Raw genomic sequence first — 13,574 nt, 5'->3', positions numbered from 1 at the left:
ACGCAACAGTTGACAGAGCATTGGTATGTTACATACCAGTGATAAGTTTTTCCCCTGGGAAAGGGATTAAAATGGTGATCAAAGAGCTTTCTAGGGATATTTTTGAAGAAAAATGATACATCAATATACTGATTTTTTTTTAAATTTTATAAAATTTAATTTAAACATGAAGGACCCGTGTGACTATGTAAATATATCCATTGAAATCTTCCTTACTATCCTTCAATGTTTTAAATTTTTGAGTAGTTTAAATTCCTTTCAAATTTTACTTACAATATTACTCAGTGTTTTTTAACTCAAATCATCAAATTTTGAATAGTTTAAATTCGTTTCAAATTTGCTTTTTGATGTGCTCTGGAAACAAAAATTTTTCTTTCATACAATGAAGGATCCAAGAGTTTCTTGAGAAAGATCATCCCTGGTTAAATAGGTAAACTAGTCCTACATGAGAGTTATTTATCCACACTCTCCTATCTTGAAATCTTGGTTTCATTAAATTTCCAGGTATTAGTGATTTTATGAACTTCTTTCTATTTTATGATGATGAAGAGTACCATACTCGTAGGATTACACACCCTTTCAGCACAAGTTGCACAGAGGTCAAAACTCAAAATAGCCAAAAGTGGCATGGGTGGCCCATTCCATGCAATATCAAAGTTTCACAGCACATTTTGAATAAATAATTATAAATTATATTATAACTTATTTTATTAATTGGGCTTATTTTTTTATATTTTTTTTTCTGAATTGGGTTGTCTACCAATTTTTTTTTATTGAAAAAATTATCATTATATTTTCTTTAATGTAGTTGGACTTATTTTTAACTTGGATTATTATGTTTGTTAGATGATTATATTATTATTTTTGAATTATTGAGCTTGTTTGATAGCAATGTTATTAGTTTTGGATATATTTATTAGTTGAGTTCGTATGAATTATATTATAAAATTTATAAATGATGTCTTCAACTTGGTTATGGAAAAATTTTGAAATAAAAAAGTTAAACAATTTTTAGTTTTTCAGTTTTTTCGATCATAGTTGTGGTTTATTATTTTAAAAATCGTTTGGTTTCAATATCAAAAAGCTGTGATGAATTTTGGGTTTGGTTTCAGTTTTTCACTAACTACACCAACTTTGCTAAGTCTAAATATAAAAAATGTCTAGTTTATATAGGGTTGATATTCAATGAACTAAACTAAATAAATTGAGCTAAATTTAAACATAAAAATTCTATTATATATATATAATATTAAAAAATAATATATATATATATAGGTACATATGGGATCGGTTTGAATATATATATTTTTATATATACATATGAATTTGGTTGGGTCGGCTTGAATTGATTTTCTAAAAACTCAAATGGGAACTGAATCAAATTTTTTCAGTTTTCTCAAATGGAAATCAAACCAAAATTTAAGAAAAAAAAATCAAGAACGAACCGAATGGAAGAGACTGATTTAGGATTCAGGTTGGGTTCACAGCTCAGACGGTATGGGTCTCATCATGGGGCAGCGTTGGCAGCCCGGACCCGCCGGTCTTTTACCATCGTCAGGGCCGATAAGCATCATAAATAAGGCCTCAGTTGGGGCCCAAAAGATAATGTCGAGGATATCCAGATCTCAGGTACCCTCCTTCATCAGGGCCTCGACCTTGGAGCCACTAAAGGTATCCTTATGAATGTCAAGGACCAGTACCGGTGTCCTTATGAATGTCCTTCCAAAGGGGCTTGCTAAAGTATTCTCAAACGAAGAAGGTTCCCACGGGCTAAAGTCACCGTATATCTCGGCTCCACGGTACGTACTTTGTTCCGCTAAGGATCCCAACTGCCGAGGAAATCTCTGAGCTCAGCTTTGGTTTGGGAGTCGGGGTGGGTCTTCCCATGAGACTCCTGAATAGAGTCAGCTGCCACCGCTCCAGAGTCTTGGTCAGCCTCCTAGGGTTGGTCATCTATGGTGCTGACTTGGAGTTTATATATATATATATATATATATATATATATATATATATATATATATATATATATATATGTACAATGGCAACTCACACCATACGCAAGTTAAAAATCAAAAGTCTATGAAAGAGTGGAGAGTAGACTCCGTGCTCTCCTAACGAAATTCTTCTGATTAGTGCACCGTATAGGAAGCAACTCAGTCTGCCGCATAGAAGGCGACCTAGTCGACCGCACTGTCCGCCTTCCGATAGATATGGCACTGACTTGGATCTTTGCAAGCCACACCACCAAAGTCATTCTAGATAAACATGCCGCTCGATGATAATATTTTAGGTCAATAGCCCGTTGACTATCATGGCTACATAGCTTTGTCAACTCCTAGAACTGTAAGCTCGATTTATGCCGAAGTTGTCATTTTGACCTGTTCTCAAGATCAAATTGATGAATATACACCACATCAGATACAATAATATTCTTACTTTTCATACAACTAAATCACATATGATAATATAACATGACGGCTTCGCAAACCCTAATCATCCAATGCCATTCACAAACAAGAAGTAAGGTACATAACCGCTATGTCCAAAACAAATTAGTAGATCCCCAATCCGAGATCTCATAGAGTTTATGCCCTTGATTTCTAAGATCCTTAACAAGGTAAAAAAAAAAATAAATTTAGTTGATAAGCATACCCTTCACTTTGTAGAATGTCTACTCCACGATCTAAAACATTTTGTAGAGAAGGAGAGACAGGGTGCATCTTGTATTTAGAAATCCTAAATTTCCAACGAACGCGTCCTTTGTTCTCCGCTGTTCCTTTCCGCATTATAATCTCTACCTACTGATCACGGCGCTGCGCTCTCGCTCTCTCTCCCAGCTCTCGGCAAACTCTCCGTCCTCTCTTCATCTCCTCTTCAAAAAGCCCTGGGATCGGCCGCCCAACGGGCGGATCCGGCCGTCCGGTCGCCGGAATCGAGCTCGCCCCCCATGGACACGGTCCAGGTCTCGTCGCCGCCCCGGACTGTCGAGGAGATCTACAAAGACTACAGCGGCCGCCGTGCTGCCGTCATCGGCGCCCTCACCACCGGTCTTCCCTTCCTCCTCCTCCTCCTCTCTTAATCTCTTCTTTCCCTCAACCCCTGCGACTTTTTTTTTTAAAATTCTTTTCTGATGATTTGTTGGATCCGTTCTCCTCTCAGATGTCGATGAGTTCTATACGCTGTGCGATCCAGGTGAGTCTTTGTTAAGATCGGTAGAAGTATGATATTGGGGTTGTTTTGGTGTTGAATTTGGTTCCTGGAATCGAGGGATTTAGCTGTGCTTGGATTTAACGCAGAGAAGGAGAACTTGTGCTTGTACGGGCACCCCGGGGGGATGTGGGAGGTAACGCTGCCGGCGGAGGAGGTGCCGCCGGAGATGCCGGAGCCTGCGCTCGGGATCAACTTCGCGAGGGACGGGATGGACCGGAAGGACTGGCTCTCGCTGGTGGCGGTGCACAGCGACTCGTGGCTCCTCTCCGTCGCCTTCTTCTTCGGAGCCCGCTTCAATGGCAACGAGAGGTCAGCCGGGGGCTTCTATTTTTCATCATCATCGTTATTTTTAACTTAGGGCTCTAGGTTTCGATAGTTTCTCTGTCGTAGTTCCAAGATCAGTTGAATGATTTCGTGCTTTTCTTCTTTCATCTCATTTTTGCAAATCGATATTTTCTTGATTTCTTTGGATATTTATAGAGTATGCCTTATTGCATGTGATTACGGAGGAAGAAGGAACAGTCATGCATAACTCTGGCTCTAGACCGAGGCTAGGGATGCAGAGTCTGATTGCTGGATTTGGGGTAGTTTGATTTGAATGGGGATATGAAAACTGATCATCCTTCCGCCCTCAACTCAAGTTCTTGTCCAAGAATGTAAATCAAAATTCAGATCTTCTTTGCTGATTTTAGCTTTCTGAATGTTATCATTGAGATAGGTTATCAATTTGTAGAGAGTCTGCTTTCCTTAGTGAAAAACGTATGCCGGATGATGATTGCAAATAAAGCTATTAGCTTGTGATTTTATCCAAAGAGAGGCTGCAAAATCCTATATTTTTTCTAAATGATCCTCTCTCCATTCTTAAAAAAATGTTAACAATATTTAGCTTTCTTGGAGAGTGTATAGGTTCCTCTAGTAATGATATGGATTTCATGTGATGAGTATGGAGGGACTTAGTAATTTTTTGTTGATGAAGCATTAAATTTTCTTGCGATGATTATAATTGGCTTTCTTAAATGTCCCCATTGGTGGTTCTTCTTATTGGAAGACATTTGGATATGAGAAGTGGTTGAATTTTAAAGAAAGGTCAATTTTCATTGTAATTAGATTAGAAAGGTCCACAGCATTAGTAACCATAATGGCATACTGTGGAATATTAAATATTTCAGAGCATAAAGGATGTTCAGATTATAGAGGAGACCAAAAAGATGTTTGGGGGTGCTAGGTATAAAATTATAGCCTGTAGAAAAAATATTATCATTGGGCTTAGGAAAAAAAGGAAATAGATCGCACTAAGATGCTACAGCTGAAAGACTGCAACAATTGTAATATTATGTTCTTTCACAATATAGATGCAAGAAGATAAAGACAATTTATTGGTCAAGGATAGTAAATTGAAGATCCAAAGGAAGTTGAAACAATTTAAATATTTGCAAATGAAACATGTTTTTTGACAGAAAAAGGATGGTATACTTTGTTTTCAAACTTTGTCTTTCACAAAATATATATGATGAAGCTCAAAAAGTATTAGCATAATTAGAATGAAATCAAGTGAGTAGGAAGTGAGAATAATGATATGAAATAAGAGAAAATCTAGGAACTCAACTACTTGATTTGTTGATCGACATAAATCTGTTGAGCAAAATCTTTGCTTATTCCTTTGTAGAAGTTCTCTTTGATGTTGTGCTACACGCCTCTCTACAATTGATAGGCAAATCTTGATGTTGCGGATATTATTTTTTGTTGTGTTCTTGATGACCATGTGAAGGACTTCATGGTGTTTCTAAAGCGGAAATATTGGTTAAGCTTTGTTTCACAATTTTCCCTTTTTTTATAAAAATAATTTCCAGTTTGCTGAGAAAAGAAACATGAAAGGCAGTCATTTTTTCTTTTTTAACAACTAAATATAAAAGCATAGTGAATACCAGAAAATGCAAGACAAGTGATTAAGGCTGTTGGAGGAAGATAGGTTTTGTAGATTAGGGCACTGATGCAAAAGAGAAAAGGGGAAAAAACTTTTCAGAACATAAAGTGGTATAAATTTCTTGGGCAAATAGGGCCTAGTCGACCCCATTAGTTTTCTATGAGAGTAGTGAAACTTGCACATGAAGATCATTAGAAAGGGAAGAAGGAGCCCGTGTTGACTGAAACTCATATCAAACAATCTGTCTAGTTTCCTTCCATGAAGAGTAATAGATCCAGATAGCCCGCTTCACTCAACAGTTCTTGAACTCTCCTCTCCCTCTTACATGCCATATCCCTTCCCTTCCTCCCCTCCTGCAGCTCTAACCTCAGCTTTACCATGTCTCTTTTATGCCCATAATTACGTAAACTATGGTCTGGAGTTAAATTCCATGTAATATAGAAATGGAGCTAGAGAGAGAGTTGTTTTATTTGAATTGTTACAGGTTTTCCTGGGTCATTATGTAAATATGAATAAGGGAGGGTGTTGTTCGCAGATATGTGATAATGCAGGGTTTTATATGCAACCTCTCACCAAAAAAAGGGGCCAGTTTCTTAAAGAAATTTGCATCTATGATACCTTCTTACCCCCAGGTATGTCTAGTCAAATATTGGACCATCTGAAAAGAGTTGAAATCTAACGGTGATGGGAGATTAGATGGATATTTGCAATTGTTTTCTCCCTAGGATTATGCTTCTTGAGGGTATTCCAAGTATTATGTTTCCCAAGGATTTTGTTCTTTGAAGGAATGTCTCCAAATAATTGATATAAATGGAAGATTAGTAGAGATGTGGTATTCCCCCTGATCCCCCATTATATGTTGAGAAATTGCTTACAAGAATTATGTTACATGTGGTTTTAGGGATTATGACTCTTGATCATTGTTTGCTGATTATTACATTCTCGAGGATTGTCTTTCGAGCATTATGAAAGTCAACATCATAAAAACAATCCTATTATGGTATTCTTCACAATTAATCATTTTAAGTTCTTTATAGTTGACATGAAAGTTCTCATGCTGCTAACCATTAGCCATATGTAGGGGTTGCCTGTTAGCTGTCAATTTGAACCCAATAACATATGCTGTGTTGTGCATGTTTAGGAAGGTTGTAAATTGTTGAAAGTACTAAAGCTCAAAATTTGCAGACCATTGGCACCAGAAAATTTCTAATTGTTAATAGAAAAACGCTAGCATCACACCAAGATGTCCCACAACAGAATCGCATAGCTGATGTTGTGCGTTTCTATTTCTCCCTTTTGGACTTATACCCTGCATGCAGCTAAACAGCGGAGCAATTGGAAGGTTCCACATCAACTGCATAATATATTTATTTTATTGGTTGAGGATTTTGTCTTATCAAATCATTCCATTGTTAAACTGTAAACACTAGCATGTAGAGTTGGCAATTCAAAAAGGGTGTCAGTTTATATTTTCATTTTCTTGTTCTTAGGGTTTTCCTTGAATACAATTTCAGAATGGACTAGAATATATGTAAACATAATAATGCAAAATGAATGTCACCACAACTTAAGAAATAAAACCAAGATGGTAGTACTTAAAGTATGCCTTGGGGAAAGTTAAGCATGTTGAAGTTGTTGCTAGTTGAATTCAGAAACTTGTTAATGATCTGTGATGATGCTTTAGGTCACCCTGTATTTTGTTTTTGCTTATGAAGCTCGATCCTTGAGGTGTTCTTTTCCGCGAAAATGATGATCTATGGAGATCCTTCAATTCTGATCCTTGAGTTCATCTGATATTTCTTTGAATGATGGTTTATGGTGATCCTTCAGGTCGTTTGATATTTTCTAACAGTGGTCTATGGCTGTCATTCAGATCATCTAATATTTTCTCACTTATTGTTATTCTTCGGCGATCCTCAAGATTGTCAAATGTTTTTCTAATGATGGTTTGTTGTGACCATTTACTTTGCTAATATGGCTTTAGCAGTCGCTAGGGGCCTTTATATGTGATGATAGATGGTATTTATTGTGCTTGAGATGTGTAAGTTCCAAGCTTTTGCTTCTTCAGTTCCTTTTGTGTTAGATTCAAAATATTGCAACCATGGCAGTGAAAGCAACAATATAGACAAACAAATTTGAATTACTTGAATGGTTGTTCCATGTTCTCTGGACAATGTGTTTGTCCAGTGTACCTGGTAACAGGTTCTCCAAGGATCCAACCCTTCATTTAACTTGACGTGGAACATGTAAAATTGGCTTGTAGGTTGAAGATCAGATGTTACAGGTAAGAAATGTCTTTCAGTAGCAGCTTCGAAAGAGGTGGTGGGAAATATTTGAACGGTCTTGACTTTCAATTATATCTGTTTTGTGCTGGACTATAAAGATTTGAATAACCATTTTGACTTTTTCTTCCTTTTTTTTGGTGGTGTGGGGCACTATTTCCAGTTTACTCAATTTGTGACCTTCATTTCATGCTTTAGTGCTTGCCTGATAACTAAGGTAGTTCTCCTTTTTCTTTATTCCCTAGTTTGAATCATGTTCTTATCTCATGCTTGGAAAGGTTGTCCCTCTTTGGATTCTGCAATAACATGGGAGTTGCAATATTGTTGTGACATGTGATAAAGAGCTGATTGAGATGGATTGGATAAACTTAGCTGTCATGGCACACTTCCTTTTGGAGATCATTCATATGTGTCAAGTTGTTACTAGTGGACAGGACACGAGAAACTTAAGTGGGAGTTGCAGAAAGAATTTGACAAATCTTATTTTGATAGGGTATTTAGCCATTGATTGCACCAATAATTAAGGATTTCTATGACCAACCATGGTGTCATAGTTTCTAGTTTCTACTAATTTTTTCTCTTGTTATCCTAATGTTATTGCAATCTTGATTCATTCTTGAAGGTGCTGTTTATGGATTTGAACGGTTTTTCACCAATTGTGGGTCATGTGTTTTGCTACGACTTGTTACTGCTACTTTGATGTCATTTTTGAGAAGGCTTCAAACTTGGAAAAGTATGCCGTCACTGCCTCACCATCATGTTAACAAAATCTTTAAAATAAGTTCCTAGGATCTCAATTGAGATGTTAGAAGTATTACTTCACAATTTATTGTTGATGGTAGTACTTTTGATAAGAGGTGATCAATTTCAATATTTTCTCGACTATATATAACATTTTGATGCATAACAATGCAAATCTTTGCCTTTTTTTACCCTTTATTAAGGTAGGGGTCGGAGCGGGTATTTGGAAAAACTTGTGATGAGGGCAATTGGATTTTTTCTAGTTGATGATTAAGAGAAAGGAATTTGAAAGTGACTGGAAAAGTGTAAATATAGTTTCATCTTCAGTGTTAGTCAGGGTTGGAGGAAGAGGCGGAAGGGTTTGGTGAAAAGTGTATAGAATGAGATGCATGGAAAGGAGGAAAATGATAGTAACTAATAAGGAAATAAGGAAGAAAAAAATAGGAGGAAAAGGGTGAATTTCCTTTTTTTGATTTATGTAATAGGATTAAGAAAATGCTTATTTAAAAGATTCAGAGTTTAAAACAATACTGATGAGTTGATGGTCTCTTAGATGCAGAAAATCATGCCAGATAATGGGGCAATATATCAGTTGTCAGAGATAAATAGGGGAATATTTGTGTTTTATAACAGTATATTTGGTGATCCCAACTCCCAAGGCTAAGATGAATTAGTCGATTGATTACTTTAGAATCTTGGCATGGAAGCTGGTTTGAAAAGTCTGAATTTTAAACAGCTATCGGAAGTTATGCAATTGTAGGGCCCTTGTAATGTCAAGAGTGGTTGTGTAGAAGCAAAATTTCTTGTTTATATATTTACTTATTTATTTATTTGATTTATATAAATTGCTGTATGCTATAGAGTTATATAAGTAGGAAGCTGGATCTACTAAGAAGTATGTGGACACAGTAATACTTCATGTCTTGATAGGATTAATAATAGTTTTCTTGTTTTAGTTAAATAATTATTTGGTTTTTAAAGATGATTACAACTGTGCAATAATTTAACATGATGGATTGTAGTTTCTCTTGAGAGAAGCATGTTGGCAATACCTGATAATTGGGACAAAAGGAGACTTGTGAAAACATCAGGAATTTGAAACGAGAATGTGGCATTTGGTTCATGAATTCCACGACACAATTTTGGGTTGCAGTTTGTTTCCACATATGACTAGAACATGCCATATTCGAGGCATGTGGTGTAGAGACAGACAAACCCCTGAGTGGATCTTCACACACTGCTCAAGACTTTTACTTTTTATAGTAGAATGGATGAAACTTTGTCTGAGTTCGCTCAAAATTGATTTGATTCAGATATCTGTGCCCTTATTTGTGTTGTAATGTAGCCTGACCATCATAGTGCTAACTGCTAAGTTGCTTTTTGGTGAAGTACAATTGATAGGACTTCGTTTAGAAACATATCAACATTGAAAGACATGATGGGTTAGACATTCTAGTGATGTTAGCAGTCAGCTGGCTAGCTGCATCTTTTTCATGCTTTTGTTGAGCTTTCAAGCTAATTTTCTTTTTCTTGTTTTTTGGTAGAAAGCTGAATGGGACTCCAAAAGCATGAGTAAAACTTGTGTACATCTTTCTGATAGTCGGACAGGTTCTCTAATATTGTTATTTTGGATTGCCACCAAAAACTGTAACATTTTTAGAACTCTTGGAAAAGAAATTACAGAACTTTAAGAGGAAAATAAAACAAAACAACAATTCACAGCTTTCCAGTCAAAATTCTACTAAGTTACTGATGAACCATAACATTGAGTGCTATGTTTCAAATAAGTTTAGCATCCACATACTTGGAGGTAGAAAAAAAACTACAGAATTTGAGAGGAAAATGAAACAAAAGAACAAATCACAACTTTCCAGTCAAAATTCTACTAAGTTATTGATGAACTAAAACATTGAGTGCTATGTTTCAAATAAGTTTAGCATCCACATACTTGTCTACCTCCAGCTAAAGTTGCAGGTATGTATCATACTTGGTTGTGACCATGAGTGCATTTAGATATTCTCACAAAATAACTGATATCTTATACTTTACTGTCAGGATCTACAGCAAACTTGCCTTGTCTGAAAAAGCAGATAGCAAGCCATGTCTACTTTCTTCGTCCCACTGCTACTATATTATTTAACTATGTTGTGCATTTTGCATGTAAAACTGCATTTCTATAGAAGAAATAAATTCTCCTCTGTAATGTGATCCCAAGCATGCTTTCGAGAGTATATCTGCATGTAACATGCTCAATTATTTCAGTGATCTAATGATAATTAAGCAGCCCTGTTCACTTTTTATTTGGGAAGGAATTTGCTGTAAGTATGCCTTGTTTCCCCCCTTTAATAATTCAGTTTTTAAATTTTTGATATCATGTAAACTGTACTTCATTAATTTAGTGTTTAATAAGTTACAGATACACAGTAGTTGTTATATCATAATATTTTTCAAACACGGTTATGCACATATAGTGCTGATTTTGCAGTTCTGAGTCCACCTTACTTAAGGAGTCTGGCAAATCCCCTTGCACTCAATCTAGTTAAACTTGTACAATCTTCCACCAGTGGGAGGCCTCTTTACTGAAGAATGTATTATTTATGTGTGACACAATGCAAATGAACCTTGTCCCATCCTGATGAAATGAGCTATAGAGCACAAATTTAAATCAAGAAAGCTCTAGAAAAGGATTGGGCAATTTTATAACCAGCTGTCCTGATGCTGAACCTCCTTGAACCTATCATGCTGGCTACACAACATGAAACATGACCAAGATGAATAATTGAATATGGCCACAAGCATTTTTGTGGGAACTAAGTATCAGCAATCTTTAAGTTTCAGCAAGCCACTGTGAATAGCCAATAACATTTTAGACCAATATAACAAGAGTATTGCTAAACTAATATGGATCCACCATGAAGATTCAGAGTTAAGTGCCTGAAAGCTTTTGCTTATAAAGGGATACTCGACATCCAGGCAATCCCCTAGACAGGCACTAACCTTTTTCAGGATCATTTGACTGAAACAATGCTAGTTTAGTATTTTTCATGATAAAAAAGTAAGGCCGAGATGAGCATTACTCAATGATCATCAATTTCTAGATAAGGATCCCAATGACCATATTTTATTAATCTAAATTTGTTGAATGATCTCTACATAACTCCTGAATATGGCATTATTAGCTATCATGCTGGGACAACATATGTTTGGATCAGAATTTTCCTTGTGGCAGTATGCAATAACTTGACTGCCTGGTTACTCTGTTACTTTTTGTTTATTTATTTTCTGACTGCCACCCTTGTTGACACGGCCCTCATATATTTGTTAATAATTTTTTCATGTCTATCTTGATTCTTAAGATTTAGTAGCATAAGAAAAGTATTTTTCTAGTGGTACCTGAATTTAAATATATAATAACAGTTTCATTAATATTTCTTATAGGTCTAGCCTTATGCTGCTTCTTTTGTTGTTTTTAAAAAAGGTCAGATTCAAATTTAGATTATCTATATGAGATTTATACGGGAGAAGGAATCGGTCTCAGAAAATCAGCATTTGGTGGGTTTAACTCTAATTCATGGGGATTGGCGCTAAACATAAAGCTGTAGCTTGTATATCATATAGTTGACCATTTCTGAAGATTAACTAATATCAGTTTAACATATAAATAGGTTATTCCTAAATAAAATATGCGGCTGTCAATTCAGTAGTTTATTTTCCACAAGAATATATGTGGCTTTTGCACTTGCAGCTGATGAAGCAGAGCCTGATCAGCTTGACCTCAAGTTTTTGTTGAAAGCAATCTGCAACAGTCAACTGCAATGAATACTTTCATTACCAAATCTTTCAAATATTTTAGCTTCTGTCCTATGTAATGAGTATTATATTTATAGCAAGCACAAAGAAATTAAAAGTGTTGGGCAGCTGTACAATGTTGCAAAATATTTGTTAGTTAATATGCCAAAAGCATGTTGGACTGACCTTTTGTGCTTATAGATGGTCAGGTGTCAAAATTGCCCCAACTGTTGCTAGTAGATTATCAAGTCAGTTTAGGTTTTTGTGTAACATATATATTTGTAACCTGAGCATTATAATTTGTTTTTTTTTGTTATTGCTGTTATTTAAGTTTCTGGAAGCCTATCTGACCTATGCTGCAGTTTAATGCATATGGCTGCAAGAACTATGGGGGCTGATTCTGTTGTTTTTCAAAACTGACAGAAAACGTTTATTCAGCATGATCAATGAGCTGCCCACTGTATTTGAAGTGGTGACTGATAGGAAACCAGCAAAAGAAAAATCTGGTATGGATAGTGGAAGTAAATCCAGACTCTCAGCAAAGGTAAGGTATTTTTAAAATTACTATTTATTGCTTTTATTCACTTTATGGTGATCAAATTCCTTTTTTGGTTCAGCGATCAAGTGATGGGCAGTTGAAAGCCAATTCAAAAATGGTTGATGAGGAATATGGTGAAGAAGATGATGAACACGGGGAAGCCCTCTGTGGAATTTGTGGTAGCAACTACAGTTCAAATGAGTTCTGGATTGCATGTGATGTATGTGAGAGGTGGTTCCATGGGAAGTGTGTGAAGATAACACCTGCTAAAGCCGAGAATATAAAGCAATACAAATGCCCCAGTTGCAGTTCCAAGAGAGGAAGGCAGTAACTCATTATCTCGTCTTTCTATACAAATGTTGTTTGCCATTATAGTGGTTATACTGCATCCTGATATAAGCTATAGCAACACAGTACCATTCTAGAAAAATGATACTCTCTTTCAATTTCAAGGTGCTTGTCTTTGGACCATAGAATAAAAGACATGGTTAAATACTGTTTTTGTATATAAACTCTATCCTTGAGTATACTTCAACAGTTCTTGTTTTCTTAATGAATCACATTATGTGGATATCTGTCCGCAAACATGGCAAATGTAGCAGGCATGTTTGCCTCAAAGCTGCCTGGTGGTTGTATACAATGCTGAAGCATTTCATGGCTTGCTTTTTTGGTCTTGTGGACTAGAATACATGCAATATGGTCATGGATTTTCTCTCGCAGGCTCTGGTGTGAAAGCACAAGAGAGATGTAGCTAAGAATAACATGGGCAGCCATTTTGTTTTAGTGAGCAAAGCTGGAGATACCCAATAAGTACCAACCCACCAGACCAATGAAGGAAAAACAAAAGCGAAAGAAGGGGTGTGTCACAGGAAAGTCAAAATAGAAACTGGCATCTGTTTTTGTGTTTCTGCATGTGAATGTGGATCTCCACTTAAATTTGGTGCAATTTATGTGATCACCAGGTTTATGCATATTTTACACACTTAAACTTTGATGGAGTAGTGGGCAGGTGGGTTTTGCTAGGGTACTCTGTGATTGTTCAAATTCAGTGTTTTGGTAGTTGGATTTGCCAAAATAAAAGCTTCCGGTG

The 13,574-nt window shown here is 36.1% G+C and overlaps 1 protein-coding gene across 1 annotated transcript; it reads left to right on the top strand.

Moving 5' to 3' along the window:
• The first annotated feature begins 2,703 nt into the window (after positions 1-2,703).
• LOC103718121 (PHD finger protein ALFIN-LIKE 1-like) lies at positions 2,704-13,055 on the top strand. The gene is made up of 5 exons (XM_008806795.5): positions 2,704-3,047; positions 3,160-3,192; positions 3,297-3,519; positions 12,370-12,490; positions 12,564-13,055. The coding sequence occupies exons 1-5, from the start codon at positions 2,948-2,950 to the stop codon at positions 12,813-12,815; spliced, it is 729 nt and encodes a 242-aa protein (XP_008805017.1). The 5' UTR covers positions 2,704-2,947; the 3' UTR covers positions 12,816-13,055.
• Positions 13,056-13,574: the final 519 nt, after the last annotated feature.

The sequence above is a fragment of the Phoenix dactylifera genome, chromosome 14, assembly GCF_051530095.1.
Source record: "Phoenix dactylifera cultivar Ajwa chromosome 14, Ajwa_hap1_PhDact_Kaust_v1.1, whole genome shotgun sequence".
NCBI classification, from domain to species: Eukaryota; Viridiplantae; Streptophyta; class Magnoliopsida; order Arecales; family Arecaceae; genus Phoenix; species Phoenix dactylifera.
The sequence above is the reverse complement of the archived record's forward strand: the minus strand, read 5'-3'. Positions and strand labels throughout refer to the sequence as shown.